The sequence below is a fragment of the Dromaius novaehollandiae genome, chromosome 7 (assembly GCF_036370855.1).
Source record: "Dromaius novaehollandiae isolate bDroNov1 chromosome 7, bDroNov1.hap1, whole genome shotgun sequence".
In the NCBI taxonomy this organism is placed as follows: Eukaryota; Metazoa; Chordata; class Aves; order Casuariiformes; family Dromaiidae; genus Dromaius; species Dromaius novaehollandiae.
This window is the reverse complement of record NC_088104.1, coordinates 41,243,006-41,260,646: the sequence shown is the minus strand read 5'-3', so window position 1 is coordinate 41,260,646 and position 17,641 is coordinate 41,243,006. Positions and strand designations below refer to the sequence as shown.

General features: G+C 54.8%; 1 protein-coding gene and 1 long non-coding RNA gene across 5 annotated transcripts in view; both read left to right on the top strand.

Moving 5' to 3' along the window:
- The first annotated feature begins 2 nt into the window (after positions 1-2).
- On the top strand, positions 3-7,440 carry LOC112984643 (uncharacterized). Its single transcript, XR_003259609.2, has 5 exons — positions 3-1,698; positions 2,862-3,228; positions 3,356-3,678; positions 4,023-4,120; positions 4,553-7,440. It is a non-coding gene; the product is annotated as an uncharacterized LOC112984643 (long non-coding RNA).
- A 9,513-nt stretch (positions 7,441-16,953) lies between these two features.
- Positions 16,954-17,641, top strand: part of ERBB4 (erb-b2 receptor tyrosine kinase 4) — a 574,745-nt gene continuing 574,057 nt past the window's right edge. For all 4 annotated transcript variants that reach the window (XM_064515342.1, XM_064515340.1, XM_064515343.1 and 1 more), the window contains exon 1: positions 16,954-17,317. In XM_064515342.1, the coding sequence (XP_064371412.1) occupies positions 17,224-17,317 (94 nt within the window). In that variant the 5' untranslated portion in view covers positions 16,954-17,223. The remainder of the gene's footprint in view (positions 17,318-17,641) is intronic.

Below are 17,641 nucleotides of genomic sequence, written 5' to 3'. Positions count from 1 at the left end.
TTTTTTTTTTGGATGCATGAAAAGTGGAACTCCTTATCTGACCTCCCTCCACTTCAATGACTTAAGGAAAGTGGAGCTGAAGTCTGAGCAAGACCAAACTTTTTGTTTAATCCAAAAATATCTTCCCTGGTTTATCCAGGAAAAGGCTGTTCCTCGCAGATCCTTTATTTTTTTAATGAAAGGCAGTCCTTGCTGTGGTGACATGGCAAGAAGGTACTGGAGATATTTGATCCAAACCTTTTCTTTTTTTCTTTTTTTGCTGGTAATAACTGCCCTGATATGAAATGTGTATCAGCACCGCAGGTTCTCAGTGTCTTCCCTCTGAAATAATGTCCAGCCAGGCATGAACAGGATAGTGGTGAAGACAGTTTTCTGTTAAACACTTCTCTGTTGGAAAATACAGTATATATTCTAATAAAACACAATGCAGGAATGTGTTAGATTTAATCAACTGTGGACAGAAAAATGTTAAATACAAATTTTTCATTTTTTATCTGTTCATTTTGATGTTGAAATGCTTCACTTGAACTTCTTTCAGTTTAGTATTGACTTTGTGCTTCTTCTTGTTTTAATGTTAACTATGGGATGTTACACTGAAGAATTCATACGATAAGAAAACAGGATTATCTATATATACCTTTGACATTACTAGAAAGAAATTACCTGGTAGTTTGCAATTAGACTACTTTGTAGGGTTGTTCCCCCCTTCCTCCCCCCGGGTCTTTGGTTTATCTTTAAATACTATATTCCTGGGAGAGAGAATTACAGTTTCTGATGCCTTCTGGATAGCTGCACCCACACAGGGAAGCTGAATTGTTTTAAGGGCAACAAAATGCCTCAACTTCTTCAGATCCAAAGGAGCTTCCAAATCTGTCAACTGCAGAGCGAAAAGCTTTCCTTGATAGCAGCAGTCGTGTTATTACAGCAAGGTTGTTTGCCTTGCCAGAAGATTTCATAATGCCCATCCGCAGAGGCACGTCTCCGACACGTGCGATGGTTCTGCTGATCGTATATCAAGTGACCCTTATAATTGATGAGCACCAACTGGCAGTGAAGTTTCAGCATTAAAGTTTAACATCTCTCATTTAGGGTCTTAATTGTGCTTTGAAATACTTGATGGCTTGGCTGACCTTTTTCTGGGTGAGTTGAGAATGAGATCTGTCTGCCAGAGGAGAAGCCAGTGACGAAGCCTTGGAGCACAGCACTTCACTGCTTTCGGCGAGATACCTTGGCTTTGTACCTCCCGTTTAGAAACGTGTCCAAGCTTTCTGTTTTCCTATCCTATGGATTCTTTGGCGTAACAACAAGTTGTCTGGGGAGTGAGACTGGGGCGAATAACCTGTGCACAGGGAAGCTGTCTTGAACCGCAGCTTTCTCAGACCAGCAAAAATGAGCCTTTGCTTAGGTTTGACTCAAGAAGGCTTATGTCCAGGTGACAAACAGTAGGCATATGATGAATACAGTTGTTGCATGTGCAATCTTTTCCCTGACCCTATGAACTCTCTGATTTTCATGCCTGTCTCGTGGCTCGGTGGTGACACTTGTTCTGCCTGTCCTTGTGGAGCTCTGCGCCAGTGCCGCGTCCCAAGTCACCCGCAGAGGATACGGCCGCGACCGCAGTGCGGTTAGTCTGCGATGTCAGAAATCTGGCCTGGCCCTGTTTGCACAGGAGGAGAGCAGCCACGTCAAACACGGGAGGTGAGCAGCGGTGCCAGCCATCTAAATTTGGCCTGAGAAATAACTTGGGACACTATCCTGCCTGACAGGGAGGCACGGGCTCATCCCAAAGGAGCCGAATCCCAGGCTAGCAAGCTACCGTCTGCAGCTAGTCCCCCGTCCCTGCCCTTATTCCCACAGGACTCACCAGCCCTTCTGTTAGCACAACCCAGCTGAAATCCCTGTGAAAGCCCCTGTGCTCTGGATCAGACCCCGAAGGCCAGACCCCGTGCGCCCAGACTCGTACTGAGCTGTAGGCACGGTCAAACGCTCGGGGAGGGGAAGCCAGCGGGGAAGAGGTGGAGTTGGGATGAAGAGGTGGGCTGGCTCCTTTCCCATCTGGAGAGTCGAGTTTCCCCCTCGACCGTAGCCAGTGGGAACGACTTTAAGGGCCAGGGACACAGCGTGTTTTGGTAGGGATGAAGAAATCACTGGTTAGTAATCTTAGCTTGTTTGGTGCTGCAGTCTCACAAAGTGGCTCCCAGAAGACTCAAAAACTCTCTCCTCATCCTCACAGAAGAGCATCCAAATTAGTTCAGACATCCTCCCCCTTTTGCTGACATCTTGTTAAATATTGGCCTCCCAGCCTAATAATTTATCTTGTATGCATAAACCTAGAGAGCTGCAAAAGAAACGCGAAGATTAATACAGCCCATTACCTTACCTTCATACTTGAGAGCGTCGGGTTAAACCCAGCCGCTGCATAACTGCGTCTGCAGAACGCTCCCCCAGGAGCTGCCGGGGGGTCCCTCAGGCGAGAGCCGCGTGGACGTGAGCCCCGCTGCCGAGCTACGGCCTCGGGGAGCGCTCCCTTTTCTATCCCGTCTAAAGGGAGGTGGGGAGAAGGCCAGCTATGTAATAAATCCTTTCTATAGAAGCAGTGTTTCAGAACTGATTGACAGATGCCTCAATTTTGCTTGAATTGTTTGTTTAAACGCTGTGACTGCTTGGTGGGAAAATTATCTAAGCGCTTTCCTTTTTCAGCATTTCAAGATCGGTTTCCTTTGTAAAAATCTTTTTAAGCCTCTTAGCTTGAGACTACATCATTAGCTTATGCCAGCGATTGATTTGTGAAATAGGTATTCAGTAACAGAGTATTTACTGTATGCTCTTTTGTTCACAACCTATTTTCTGTTCGTTGCCAGCGTGTAGCACCGCAGCAGGTTAGAGGTAATGCTGCAAAAAACCTCTGTCCTGAGCAGAAACACCTTTTGACTTCTTCACTTGTGATTCATTTTTCATCGAGAATGAGCCTGGGAGGACCTGGTTTCTTAGCAAAACCCTGCCAGTTATTTTTCCTGCGCTGACAGGACTCATTTCTCCACTCGTTGGTGATGCTCCATGGAGACCACGGCTTAAACCTACTGCGGCTGGAGCTGCTGTGCAGAAGTGCGCAGAGCAGCCCGGATCAGCAAAGGCTTGCTGAAGGAGAAAAAGAAATGCATGTGGAGTCGGAGGTCACGAGTCAGCAACCAGGCACCGAAAACCAGAACCTGAGGCTCAAGGTTTTCGGTAAGTCTTACAGATTGGGAAGAACTTAAGTGGACAGACTGCTAGGAACAACATTATTGTGGGTGGATGAGTTAGGTTGGTAGATGTAAGTGTAGTTCTCACTTGTGTCAACCGCTTCTGTTTCCAGGTCAGGAAGATGCCAAACTGAGCTGCAGATACGGCTGTATGTTTTATTTTCAATAGCAATTTGCACCCTTATTTTGGTGAAAGTGTATGAATTTTCCAGGGAGGTATTTGCCTGAAAAGTTCTTTTAACGTTGAGAAACTGCTTATACAGAGAAGAGCAGACGACCTGCAAGACTGGAGCCTGGTCAACGTCTTTGCTTGCTAGGGATGAAAGGATTTGGTCTGCAACGAGCACAAACTGAAAAACGCCCGTTTGCTACGGAAGGCGATATGCTTGAGCCAAATTAACGTGAACGAGCTGAAGGGAACGAGCCCAGGCAGAAGGTAGCCCTGGTGCCAAGGACGTGTTGGGGGGAGAAAGATGGGCTGTGCCGCCGGGGAACGCCCTCCTCGGTGCTGGGGGGCGAAGGGGCGGGGGAGACCTCCCTGCCGGCTGTGGGGGGACCGATCCCGGTGGCATCCGCTCCCCGCACACCCGGACCGATGGGGCAGCAACCGGCTTGGCTTCCCAAGGCTTCGGCAATGGCAGATGGAGCGTGGTCCTGCTGCCTGCTTTGCCACCGCGGCGGCTGTGTGCTCCGGACATGTCTATTTTAACTGGGCGGAGGCCTGGCTTAGTGTTACCAAGGGAATTTTTTTCCTGTTAAGAAGGAAAATTGCTTTTTCAGTGTGGATGGCAAGGTCAAAGCAAGGAGAACGCGTCGCGGGAGCAGTCGAGGCGGCGGCAAGTCGATGGCTTCGGTGACGTGATGCTGCGTTTATGCAGGTATAAACCCGGGGAGCAGGTGGTGTTGCTAAGCTCGGGGGGGGGGGGGGGGGGAACAGGGCGTCGCATCGCACCAGGCACCGCGGGTACTGGAAGGAAACTTCAGGGGATGCTGTAAACTCTTTAGGCAGTGTTGTCCACCACGCCGGCAGCTGCAGTTTGCCGGTCTGTTCCCGTCGCCAGGCCCGGTTTTCCCAGCAGACGAGCCGTGAGAGGGCAGTGTTGCATCGCGGGAGCACCGCGGGCTGCGCTCCCGAAAGGCCCCAAACCGCCCCAAACCGCGGCTCGCCGGGCAGCAGCCCCCCACGGCTCCCGCGGGAATTTTGGTGAGCAGCGGTGTTTTTAGCAGGGAAACAGGTTTGCAGAGCGTTTGAGAGGTGGCTAATATTCATTTAGCTATTTTTTTCCCCCTCTTTCCTCCGTCCATCACAGGCAGGCCGGTGCCACACGCTACACGCTGCTGCATCCCACGTGTTTCTGAATTAGTGCTGAGCAAAGGCCTCGGCATCGCCTCCAACCGCCTGCTGGGACAAGCCTCTTTCTCCTGAGCCTGGGCCACGCTGCTACACCAAACTCGGTATAAAAAGACTGCTGCTGATTCAAAGGGACTCCTGGGCATTAGCAACTTAAAAATGGACAGGTTAAAATGCACCACCTTGTGCACACCTGCCCACATACCTGCGCTGCGGAAGAAACATTGCGTGTCTCATTTTCAAATGCAAAATGATTGCAAACTACTTTTTCGTTATTTGCTTCCCTTTATTTCCCTGCAACTAAGCACTTCTAGCAGTTGCAAAATGTTGGACCCGATCGCATGTCGTAGCGGGCTGCCTTCACCTTCATCCGACATTGTAGGACAGGATAATCCACACCAGGTTAGTAGTGCTCAAGGATAATCTCCTTTCTTCAGTGAAAGTGAACTTATAGGTAGAAATGGCGTCTCAGGTTGGGAAAACAGCAGTTTGGGTACTTCACCTTTCACAAGGTCAGACAACGAGGAGATGATGATTTCTGTGACTGCTGCTACCCAGCCACCACGTCATTTTAAATTCCTGCTATATGTGACAAGAAGGTTAGGAGCGGGAGGGGAAGCCAAAGCGTCGAGCGAGCGGCTCCGCGCGTTGCAGCCGCTGCGGGGGTGCGGAAGGACAGACCTCTCCGAGCAGACTGCGGCCGGCCTCCTGCACCCCCTTGGCCTAAACCAGGTCCTTTGCATTCAAGGAAACAGCATCCTCGCCCACGGAGACAACTGCGGTGAAGTATCTCCTTGATTTGTCCAACAAGCGAAGGACTAAAGGGCCCGGGAATGACTGGAGCGTGGGAGCCCCAGGAGTCACCCAGAGCGGGGGCCACCCTTCCTGGCGTGCTTGCTGCACGGAGCAAAATGAATGACCAAAGCATGGTGCCTTTTTTCCTTTTCTTGGATTCTCTTGGGTTAAAGTTTTGAGGGGGTAACGATTGTCTCTGGGCCTGACTTGTGCTTCTGCGCTGGATAATCCATGGCAAGCAAAGTGCTCTGCTTCTTCCTCGCTCCCATCTCCCTCCAAAAGCAGGAGACGTGTGACGGGAAAACAAACGTGCTGCAGCCCAAAGTTATCTAAGCTTACTTACTTGCTGAGCCAGTGAAACTTGTGGCATCAGCTGAGATCACCTTTTAACGAGGTGGCTCTGGAAAGCCTTGCTGCTCACCTGAGCCCTGGGAAGTCATCAGGAAAACGAGGACTTCCGTGCCTGGTGAGGAGCAGAAAGCTGCCCCGCACGAAGCCCCTGCCGGCAGTGACTTTCACGGCGGTGAGCTTGCCGACAGGAGCGGTTTCTTTTACCCGTGATCTGACACTGAGATGGCAGGATGGCTCAGCTATTCTGGCATTTAATAACTCCAGGAAATACTTAAGGAGAAAGCGATCCACTTGCTCTTGGGATAATTGCATAGGTTTGCTCAAAAAAAAGTATTCCTCCCCCAACACGATGGAGTGAATCTGTCTTCAGCGATGCTAAGCTGGCGTTTCGGTGAGACTGGGGTGCTGCAGGACCGTGCGTTCAACGCTGGGTGACTTTTTTTCCCCCAGGGTCGTCCAAACGCACATGGAAAGATGGGGCGCACGACCTGCTCCACGCGCTCTGGGTGACGCCAACCTGCTGCGGAGCCGTCGCTGGGGCTTTGCGAAGCACGGCGCTGAACAGGGGCGACCGCACGAGATGCCTCTGCGAGTCTGAGCCCGCGAAGAGAGCATGGGTTAGTTTAATGGGTCCTTATTTTTGCTGAAATCCACCTGGGTTAGGCACCTAGTCAGCTATGGGTTTACTGTGACTAATGCACTTCCGCAACATCTCTCTTTATCAATAGAGACAACTGTGTTTACAGGGCAAAATTTTTCACCTGCTTGTCAGCTTGTCAAGCAAGAAACAAGACACGCTGTCGTCTCTCAAATCCCACAGCCAATCATCCATTTGTTTAAGCATCACCTTTTGTCAGCAAAGTTATTTAAAATCGGTTGACACTGAATCAAGCGCCGCTTTTGCATCCTACAGAGAGATGATACGTTCAGGGTGTCTGAGCAGAGCGAGGTGCTACCGGTCTGAGGGAAACACTTAGCAGGTTTTCCTGAGGTTACTGCAGGTACATTTTGTTTAAAAAGTGCTCTCTGACTATTAACAAATTGGCATAATGTTGATGACAGTGCTTTTCCACGTAGCGGGAAGCATAATCTACTTGAGGTCTTGCAGCAGAGCAGAAGACAGCCTTTAAATTTACCCGTTTTACCCTCAGTGGCAGCAGAGATTCCCAGAGACACTGCAAACCTCACGTTTCAATTTTTTTATGTGAGGTTTATTAGCAAAGAAGAAGAAAATTTGATCAACAGATCCACAGAAGGCCAAAAGCAAGCTGGCAGATAAGGCACCAGGGCTAAGACAGGCAGACGGATCGCCACAGTTCACGTATGTAAAATCCGTGCGTGGTGTGGTGGGCTTCAGCTTTGCTGGAGCTATCAGCATTTTAGTTGTATTTCTCCAAACCACATAAATATTTCCATCCATTGGAAAAGGAGGATATTTCATTTTTCATAAAATCTCTACTGTGATGCTGTTATTAAAAAAGGAGGAAAAAGAAATATCGGCAAGTCAAAGTAGTCGCAGCCGCACAGTCATTTTCAATAATCCATTGAGTCGCTGCATCTGAACAGCCTTTCATTTCTCCCTGTGGTTCAGACTAAATTGTTTATTAGAATTTTTGTGCACTATTAAAAAAAAAACAAAAGGAAATTGTAGTCCTTTATTTTAAAGATTGCTGCAATAAAAATTTAGATTATTCAAATTTATCAAGTGTATTGTATAAGGCAGTAACTGCAGCTATTTTTTCTTAATACTGCAGGATATTCACTGAGTTTTGCATCTCGTTTAGAGTCATAAATAAGCAGGCTGTTTACAAGACATTGCTACAGGGAGGAAAAATATTATAAAAATGAAAACTCGATCCAGCCAATGGCTGGAATTGTAATGAAAGACGTAAGTGGAAAGTAAACACCAGCTTAAGGTAATTCTTTTAAAATGATGTATAATAGCTTCAAAAGAGATCTGTATTTAGATCTTCACCCACGTAGATGTTTGGAGCAGAAGCGCAGTGGACAGCATAATGCACCCGAGCAGAGCTGGAGCACACAAACGCGTTTGCATTTGCAGTATTTTATCGCTACCTCTCGTCTCGGGGGACTCGCGCCCTTTCCTCAGCCTGCGGCTCCAGAGCGGAGCCTTCCTGCCTTCCAGCAGCGCGCAGGCGCTCCCCTCCACGTCCAGCGACCAGCCTGGGCTCCTCCGAAAGCCCCTGCGGCAGGGCCTGCAGTCTGGCACGTGCGTGCTGCTCCCCTCCCAAGGCTCTCATCAGCGAGTGCGGTTAAGGCAGGTTTAAGAGCGTGTGCTGGGGGGCTGAGCTGATGGAAACCCATACCCACGTCTCCAGTGCCGCCGGTCATCGCTCTCTGAAGAGGTCCGATCCAAACACACTAACTCCGGCTGCACTGAGGTATTCTGGCTGTATAAAACAGTCCTGGTCGCCTCCAGGGGCCAAATTTTGATGAACCAAGAAGCCTTTTGCCGTGCCACTTTGCTTGTGCGTGTGAGATGCGCTTCTCAAAGAATGAGTTGGTCTGGACAGTGTTTCTAGGGGCTTCTTCAGCGGTGGACAGGGCCTCTCCTATTTCCCCTCCTTTTTTTTGCCTTCCGCATGCTAACGCCAGTCGCCGAGGGAGAGTCCAAGTCCACAAGAGAGACAGGAAACCCTGCAACAGTTTAAAAGGTTTTGGGAACCGACTTTCTGGCTTGGCTTGGTGAGGAGGCACCTCCGAGCAGGTCTCCTTCCCGCCGTGCACTCCTCCCGCTTACGTGCTGGTTCAACTCCCCATCGCTCCCAACTCGCGGATTTAGGACTGGGCAAGCTGCAAGTGATTTATGTGCCCATCCCAACTGAGGGCTGATGCAAAGCCTGTGCGTTTGCCTGCATTTGTCTTTATAGCGAGGCATGTCCGTGCCCGGAGCCTGCTGCCTGCACAAAGCTGGTGCTCCGGCTCGCTTTTGGCACTCGCAAAGCCAGATCGCTGCAGCACAGTCGAGTCTTTTAGCCTCGCAGGGAGAGAGGGAAAAATGAGGACAAATGGCTCTTTAAATCGCAAAGAGAGCGAACTTGCTTTTGCTGTAAATTGGACGATTTGAAAATACAGGGAGGCTGCCTAAAAGCACACCAGGGCCCTATGTGGATTTCTCGTGTCATTTCAAGGGAGGATTCCTGATATTCTCTAACATGTAAATACTGTTTGCGGGGGTTTTTTTCTTCTTCTTTTAACTCAGATGCTTCCTGAGCAAATTGAACCTTACAAACATAATTAGCTAGAGGCCGAACATTTAATCTTAAATTCTGAGTCTTCATTAAATCTTAATTTAAACCTTAGGAGGGAAGTGTGCAACAATTCCCCGCTTGCGGAGGTGGAGGTAATTTGTGGCAGGTTTTCACGGTGCAACGGGAAGGCAGCTCAGAGCTTTGGCCACGCGCTACTTTTTGGGAAATGGCAGCAGGCAGGGCAGAAGCGTGCAGTTCGGCAGCGGAAGGTAAATGAGGAAACTTCCGAAAAACTGCCTCGAAGCCTCTAATTGTCAGAGTGGATCTACATTGGATAGTTAGTTTGGCAAGCTCTGGACTCGAGTCACTTCTTATGTGATTAAAACAGAGGGGTGCACGATGCGCGTGGATACAGCAAAGCCTGGCAGGAGGTGAGCTGAAGCACAAGGGGTTTCCCTTCCTGCACGGGTTATTCCGGATCACGGTTGGTTTTTTTTTTCTTGTGTGCTCTTTCAACACCGGCACTGTTAGTTTCAGACAGAGGAGAAACGTTACGGGCTCTGCGTTACGATTAAACAGGCTGCGAGTGCAGGACCGCGTCATCCTCAGGAGGATCTTGGTCGCTGGCTTTGGTCTCGGAGAGCAAGCGATTGCAGCTAAGAGCATCCTCGGTGGGTCCGGGCTGGACCAGACCTAGTGCGGATGCGGAAGAGCATCTCCACCGGTCCATTAAATGCCCCGCTTTACATTTCTCCTGGAAGCAATACGCAGCTGCGTACCCTGGGTTTGCCCTTACCAGCTGTTCCAGCTGTGTTCCCCTGACTTGCTGTTTCTACCAGCCTAAGCGACACAGTTGTCTTTAAGTGACCGGACTAAGGTTCCTTACCAGACCACACCAGATTTCTGGGCTCGCTACCTGACGAAACTGTAGCCGACAAATTTTCCACTGGAAAGAACAATCGTGAGAACAGTCAGAACACGGTGGCGCGTAGTGGTACGCCTTATACGAGATGCCGCACTCGAGTCGGCGAAGAAAAGCTGCTTGCTGGGATCATCTTCTCTCCTGCACCTCTCCTTCCCTCTTCTTCCAGGGCTAAGAGGTGTGAAACGACATCTTTCTAAGGAATACGCCAGTCTCTGCACGCAGAGTAGGGCTCAAAATGCAGCAGAGTTAACGCTAGCGACTGTCCGAGCAGAATCTGCTCTCCTCTTTGGTCTGTTAGGACGGTGGGAGACTTAGGGACGGTAGCCCTGAGTATCACCTTTTTTTTTTTTTTTTGGCAATCCTGGCTGCCAAATAAGCAAACGAGCAGTAACGGAGGTTAAAAAAAAAAAAAAAAAAGATTTATATAGAGCTGGCTGAAAGTTGATTTTTTCCTAGCGCGCTCTCCTCAAAAGAAAAGCGGTGCAGGAAGAGAGCATTCACCTCTCAGATGGCGGGATGCCGGAGCGGGGAGGAGAAAGAGCCGAAGGGGAAAACGGGGGCGGAGATGTGCCGCGGCTGCGGGCAGGCACGGAGAGCCGCTGGCCGCCTGCCCATCCGTGCCGGGCAGCGGAAGTTTTGCCGCTGGCTTGGCAGCACCGAGCCAGCCCCCGGGCCGGGCTTTGAGCAGCGGCGGGGCCACGCGCGGGGGGCCGCTCCGCATGCCAAAGCGCCGGGCGCGTGAGCGGCGTGTCGAGCAGCGGCGGGCGCCCGCGGACGGCCCAGCTCTCTGCCGCCGGGTGCCTCAGCACAGGGCGGCCCGGCCCGGCCGTGTGCGTGCCCGCGGGGGGGGGGGTTGGCCAAGCAGACTCCCCTCGGGAGAAGGGGACGCGGCAGATCATCCCGTCCTGCACGTGCTGACGATGGGCTGGAGACGGCGGCGACTCCGGAGGCTGGTTTTGATACCGGGCACCTATCCATAAGGCATCCAGAGCTCATAAAGCGACCAAAATCCCGGGACAACCTTCCCCTCAAGCGCGAGCACAACGGGAAACACTTCTCCGCGGGATTGCTGTAGGAACAACGCGTCGTCAGGCGGACGGTACCACCCAGCAAATCGCACCACGCCGGTGACGAACGCTGATAAAGCACCACGGTTAATTTTCCTCTACGTTGCTCTTAAGCAAAGCTCACCCTGCCCACAGAAACGTATGGAGGCAGGTCAGCGGGAGCGTACGTTATTTATAGACACGCTCTGTGCCGCGTAAGTGAACTTCTCATAGGAGAACTTTGTACAAAAAAGGCGACAGAAACTGCTTCATAAATAATAGCGACCGGGAGCTTCAAACTTGCTTTGGGGGCGTGGGTGAGTATTTCTTAGTACCCCGTAAAACTTTGCTGAGCGTGTTGAAAGCATGTGGGTGCTCTGACACTGCAGGAGAAACCTGGGTCCTGCTGCTGTCAGCCCGTAGCCCCAGGCTCGCGAAACGCTGAACCACAGCTTGTGCTGACTACAAAACTGAGTCCCACCGGAGCAGATGCAAGCACTGCCAGTACGTCACCGCCGCGCTTGCAACGTATCGCTTGGGAAGTGATGCACCAGCACCGGAGCGGAGAAGGTCCACCAAACCGTTGAGCAAGAAGGAACTTCTCTGCCATCTAGGCAGCCTCTGTACCGTCTTCACTGCATTCAGACTTACATACGCAGCAAAGAAAAGAAGCACTACGATGCCTACAGAGAGGATTTCATAGAGATGTTAAGGTCTCCTTAAGTTGAGCGTGTACTTAAATCTTTTTGCCATGAATGAGACACAAACGCTACCAAAAATCAAACCTGATCTAAAATGCTTTATTGAGCTATGATGTCCTTTAGTTATAGGAAAGTCATACATGGTTGCTAAGTCCTTCTGTTGTATTGGCTACCTATTATTCTTGAAATTTCATGTTTATAACACAGTTTTTTCCACCATGTAATTGGCTGGCGTCTTCCAGCTTCCCAGAACACACTTCCTCGGGCTCCGGGGGAATTTTTGTTGCTCCCCAAACAATAATTCAGCAAAAGACAGAGACAAACCACCGTGCTGCAGCAGCCACAATGGTCCCACTGTTGACAGCGGAGCAACTGGTGGGAGCGAGCAGCCGAGCCCACGCTTCTCCGCCCGCCCGGAGCGCCGCGCGGCGCTGCCTCCCGCCTCCCGATAGCACCTCCCGAGGCCTCCGGCGCAGCCCGGCTCCGCGTTGTGCCCGGCGTCGGCCCCGGCGAGCGGCACAGCCGCTCTGCTCCCCGCGTCGGGAGGGGAGGATGCTTCGCTTCTGCTGCTTTTCGCGGCGCAGACGTCCCCCAGCGCTATCCCCCGAGGCGGCCCACCTCCGTAGCGGTCCTGTATTCATTGCCCTACTTGGCCACGCTTGAAGGACAAGGTCCGCGTCTAAAAAAGAGAAAAATGAAGTGGCTCGACGACAGTTTGAGGTGGTCCCGGCTGTCGGAGGGCGAGAAGATGTCTACCGAGAGCAACAAGCCCCGTCAGCAGGACTCTGAGCATCTGGAAGTCCCCGCCGAATCCGCGGGCTGCGCGTTGACGGCTCTCCCCGCCGGGAGGGCTCTCCGCTTCTCGCCCGGGGCCGCGGCCGCTCTTGGCGCAGGAGCGAGGCGCTGCTGATGAACCGGGGACGCCGAGCGGCGATTGCTCCCGGGCGGCTCGTTGGTACCTGCTTCGGGGCCGCGCTTCGCTAACCTGCTTGCCGGGAGGACGCTTCCTTCCGAGCTCACGCCACCGGGCACGGGCTGCCTGACGCCGCGCGCTCCTCGCTCGGGGAGGCTGACAAGGCGCGCGCCTGGCCCTGCAGCTGGCACACGCCGCTTTGTTAAACGCCACGGGATGCTGCCGTGCAAGGCGCGAGTTCGCGCCCGTGCTTTCAGCTGAACAATTTACTACTGTGATTTATACATCCTTCTCCGGCCCGGCGATCGAGAGGAGCCCTGCCTCTTCCTCGGTCGCTCGTTACGCGCTCGCCAGCACGGCCGTCCCTGTCCCGCGTGACTTTGCAAGAAGTTGTGAACAGAAGATGGTACATTGACCTAATGACCTACAGGTATGATCCAAACGTGCGCTACACAGCATCCCGGCGGGGCGCTGCGCCCTCAGGCGCACTCTCCGGTTTTAGCCGTAGTGGTTTTTGGCACCGCTGCTTCTGCAAAAATGCCAAGGGCATGTCTCTGCACCACCTTGGGGGCACGCACAGCCGGCTTCCACATTTCCAGCTGGGAAAGCAGGTCGGTTCATGCAAAACAAGTCGCTCTACTGAGACGCAGCATCTTCTGCAAATCAAAAGCTCACCAGCGACCGGGAACGTAACCCAAGAGTTGGGGAAGGAGAGGAGGAAGCAATGCTTTATCCCACGGAAACCCCAAAGCCAGGCGACAACTTGGTCAGGACAGAAGTAATACGTGACCCAACAGCGAGCTTAAGTTTAGGGCTGGGGTAAACTATTATTAGCAGAGTGACGGAGGTGGGGGCTGGCTTGGCAGCAGCCGTCCGGGGTGGCGTTTTAGCCTCATGGCAGCTTGCGCCGGTGCACGGCGGGGACCTGGCCCCAAGCGCGACCTGGGTGGCTAGTGAGGACCGAGCATCTCCAGGTGCTGCACAACTGGATATAGAAAGCCCTGAGTTAGGTGTTTGTGGCTGAAGGGGAAGCAGGAAAAGGCTGATTTATGCTCTGAGCCACAAAAGACTATTATCGCTTCTACTTTTTTTTTATATATATATATATATATACTGTCTTGCCCTTAAATGTCTAAGCCCCTTCTGAACTCCTGTGGAAGTTCCCGGGCTCAGGTATCCAGCAGGGGCGAGGTGGATGGGTTAAAAGTGCCGTTTTCCAGGAGCAGGCAGCTCCCGAGCTCCCCAAGTACCTGCTCGCTTGCACCCGCGCCGTGTCCTCCTCGCCCTGCAGCGGCTGGGAGCGCCTGCCTGCTTGCCTTGGGCTCGGCCGTACTCGGCCTTCACTCTTTTTTCTGGATTTTCGGAGCATTGCTCCATCTCCCAGCATATTCCCCATCCTTTTGCACGTCTTATACCGCGGATACGGTCTAGGGAACGGCTGCAGCTTTGTAGCGGGGGGAGCCCAGCCTTCTCCCCCCGAAACACGGATTTAGGAGTTTGACTGTAGGCATATACATGTAAAAATAATGGCCAATTATTTCTTCATTTTTATTAATTACCATGAGTCTTGGAAGTCATTTATGGCCCTTTTTAATTCAACCTCTCAAGAAAAAGATTACTTTAGGAGAAAAAAAAGAAAAAGCCATTTCGTGACCAATTAGCAAAAGCTGTGCCATAAAGGAGAAATACCTGGGGGGAGAGCGGAAGCCGAGGGCGAGCGCTGCCGCGCGCTGCCGGAGAGCAACCCGCTGCCCACCGGATGCCACTGTTGCTCAACGCGAAACGGCCCCTTCGCCGGCGATGCTCACGCGGCCCCGGCCCCGGCACCCTGCACGCGGGCAACAGGCCACAGCGCCAAGCACCCCGCGAAGCTTCATCCCACCAAGCGGGGCCCTAAAAAAAAGGCCCAAGGTGGGTTTTTCCGCCGGCTGGCAGCGGCCCCGGTGCAGAGCGAGGAGCCCCTAATAAATAGCCGTGAGGTCCGGCCGGGAGCGGCGGTAATTGCTTCGGAGGGCCGGATTTGCATAGCAAACATCTGTGATTAATGCGCAGCCCACGTTACGCAAGGAGCCGCGGTATCTCCGCCGGATCTGCCCCTTCCAATCGCGCGGGTACGGCAGCCCCAGCCACAGCAATTAGTCACTGTTTACCGAGAGGCAGATAGAGCGACATTTTTTCTGTTTAAATATTTGAGAGAGCCGAGGCTCGCCGCCTCCCGCCGCCTCCCGGGCTGCTGGTCCCTGTTGGAGCAAATTCCTACGGGAAAAGGCCGCCGCGGGCAGCAGCAGCAACGCGTCTCCGCTCTCCCCCAAGGCCCTGGGTTGGGTGCCGATGCCAGACACCGGAGCGCGTTCACTCCCGGTTGCCCAGTTCTGGGAAATACTAGCCCACAACCTCTTTCTGCTCCACTTTGGGCAGCTTTTGACACCCAAGCGGCTTGTTGTTTTTTGGATGAGCCTATCGGGAGCAGAAGCGAATATTGGGATGCTTCAGGCAATGCCGGCACTTAAACATCACTACTGCCCTAGCTAATATTAATCCGGAGATCAATTTAGCTGAATGCCGGCTCTTTTGATTGCTTAATTAAGGCTCTTCCTCGGCTCTTCGCCAGGGGCTCGCCTCCCGCCGGCCATCTCCAGAGCCCCGGCTGCTGCCGGTGGCCACGGCGCCCCACGGCCCGGCCCCACGGCCCCCGCGAGCCCCGTGTGCGCTGCTGGGCGCAAGGTGGGAAAAGGCGGGTTTTTCAAGCCTCCCTCTCGCAGCCCGGAGCCGGCTGGCTTTGCTCCGCCGGTCCAGCCTCAGACCTGAGGCGTCTGCAGCGTTACTGCATACGTGCGTGTGCGTATGATGCGCAGAAGCGCGTTGCAACGCGGGGTTTTGCCCCTCCTGCAACTGCCATAGAAGCAGGCGTCCAGCCCTCATTTTCGCAAGGGAAAGTGGGCACACGCACACGAGCATGTACCCACCGCTAATTCCTGCAGGGGAAAGCGGGCGTGCATGAATGCAGAGCATGCACCGGCCACTAACTCCTGCCAGGAAAGGCAGGCATGCATCAGCGCACAAGCATGCACCTGCCACTAATTTCTGCAGGAAAAGTGGGCATGCAGAAGCACACAAACATGCACGCACCTGCCACTAATTTCTGCAGGGAAACGCAGGCATGCAGGAGCACAGAGGCATGCACCTGCCCGGGTTTCTGCAGGGAAAAGCAGGCATGCACGAGCAGACAGGCATGCACCTGCCCGGGTTTCTGCAGGGAAACGCAGGCATGCAGGAGCACGGAGGCATGCACCTGCCCGGGTTTCTGCAGGGAAACGCAGGCATGCACGAGCAGACAGGCATGCACCTGCCTGGGTTTCTGCAGGGAAACGCAGGCATGCAGGAGCACCTGGGCATGCACCTGCCCGGGTTTCTGCAGGGAGAAGCAGGCGTGCAGGAGCACCTGGGCATGCACCTGCCCGGGTTTCTGAAGGGAAACGCAGGCATGCAGGAGCACAGAGGCATGCACCTGCCCGGGTCTCTGCAGGGAGCAGCAGGCATGCAGGAGCACAGAGGCATGCACCTGCCCGGGTCTCTGCAGGGAGAAGCGGGCGTGCAGGAGCACCGGGGCATGCACCTGCCCGGGTTTCTGCAGGGAAACGCAGGCATGCAGGAGCACAGAGGCATGCACCTGCCCGGGTCTCTGCAGGGAAACGCAGGCGTGCAGGAGCACAGAGGCATGCACCTGCCCGGGTCTCTGCAGGGAGAAGCGGGCGTGCAGGAGCACCTGGGCATGCACCTGCCCGGGTTTCTGCAGGGAGCAGCGGGCGTGCAGGAGCACCGGGGCATGCACCTGCCCGGGTTTCTGCAGGGAGCAGCGGGCGTGCAGGAGCACCGGGGCATGCACCTGCCCGGGTCTCTGCAGGGAGAAGCAGGCATGCAGGAGCACCTGGGCATGCACCTGCCCGGGTCTCTGCAGGGAGCAGCGGGCGTGCAGGAGCACCGGGGCATGCACCTGCCCGGGTCTCTGCAGGGAGCAGCGGGCGTGCAGGAGCACCGGGGCATGCACCTGCGCCGAGCTCCCGCGGGCGGAGCCGCGCACCCAGGCAGACACGAGCACGCAGCGCTCCCAGTTTTCGCGCAGACCAGTGCGCGCACCCCCCGCGGGCCAGCGCGCGCCACCCCTAATTTTTGCGAGTTGCGCGCCCACGAGCATGCACCCCCCCCCCGCCCTTCCTGCGGGGGGGCCGCGCCGTGCCCGCAGCCCCGGGCTGTGCCCCCAGGTGCGGGCGGAGCCGGGGCGCCCCTGCGGAGCGGCGCGGAGCGGCGGGGCGGGCCCGCGCGGCGCCGGCCGCCGGCCCCCGCCCCGCGCCCGCCTCCCCCCGCTCCTCCTCCTCCTCCTCCTCCTCCTCCTCCTCGCGCCGCCGCCGCCGCTGCTGCTGCCGCCGCTCCGCGCGGCGCCCGCGCGCGTATTTCCCCGCTGCGGGCGGCGGCGGGGGCGCGGCGCCGCGCGGCTGCTCGGGGCCGCCGGGAGAGCGGCCGCCCCGTCGGCGCCGCAGCGCGGCCGCGGAGGGGCGGCGCCGGGGGCGGCGGCTCGGCGGCGGCGGCAACTTTTGGGCGCTGCGCGGGGCTGCGCGGGGCGATGGCGGCGGCGCGGCGGCGGCGCTGAGCGGCCCCGGCGGCGGCGGCGGCGGGCGGCGGCGGCGCGATGCCGGCGGCGGCCGGGGGGCTGCTGTGGTGGAGCTGCGTCCTGGCGGCGGCGGCCGCCGGCTCCCCGCGGGCCGCCGCGGCGGCGCAGGCAGGTGGGTGCGCGGCCCCTTCCCCCAACCGCACGCTGCTTCCTTGCTTTCAGTTTAATTTAATTTTATTTTGTTTTGTTTTTTCGCCGCTTCCTCCCGGGGCTGCACGCAGCGGCCCAACTTCTCCGCGGCCGCGCAGAGGCAGGTGCGGCGGGAGTTTGGTCCCGCGGAGAAGTGAAGGCGGGCGGCGAGCAACCCCCGGGTTTGGGTTCTTTTTTCTTTGGGGGGGGGGGACATTATTATTATTATTACTATTGCTACTAATAATATTGTTATTGATACTGTTTGTATTTGGCGACGGCAGGCGGCGCGGGCGGCCCTTCGCGC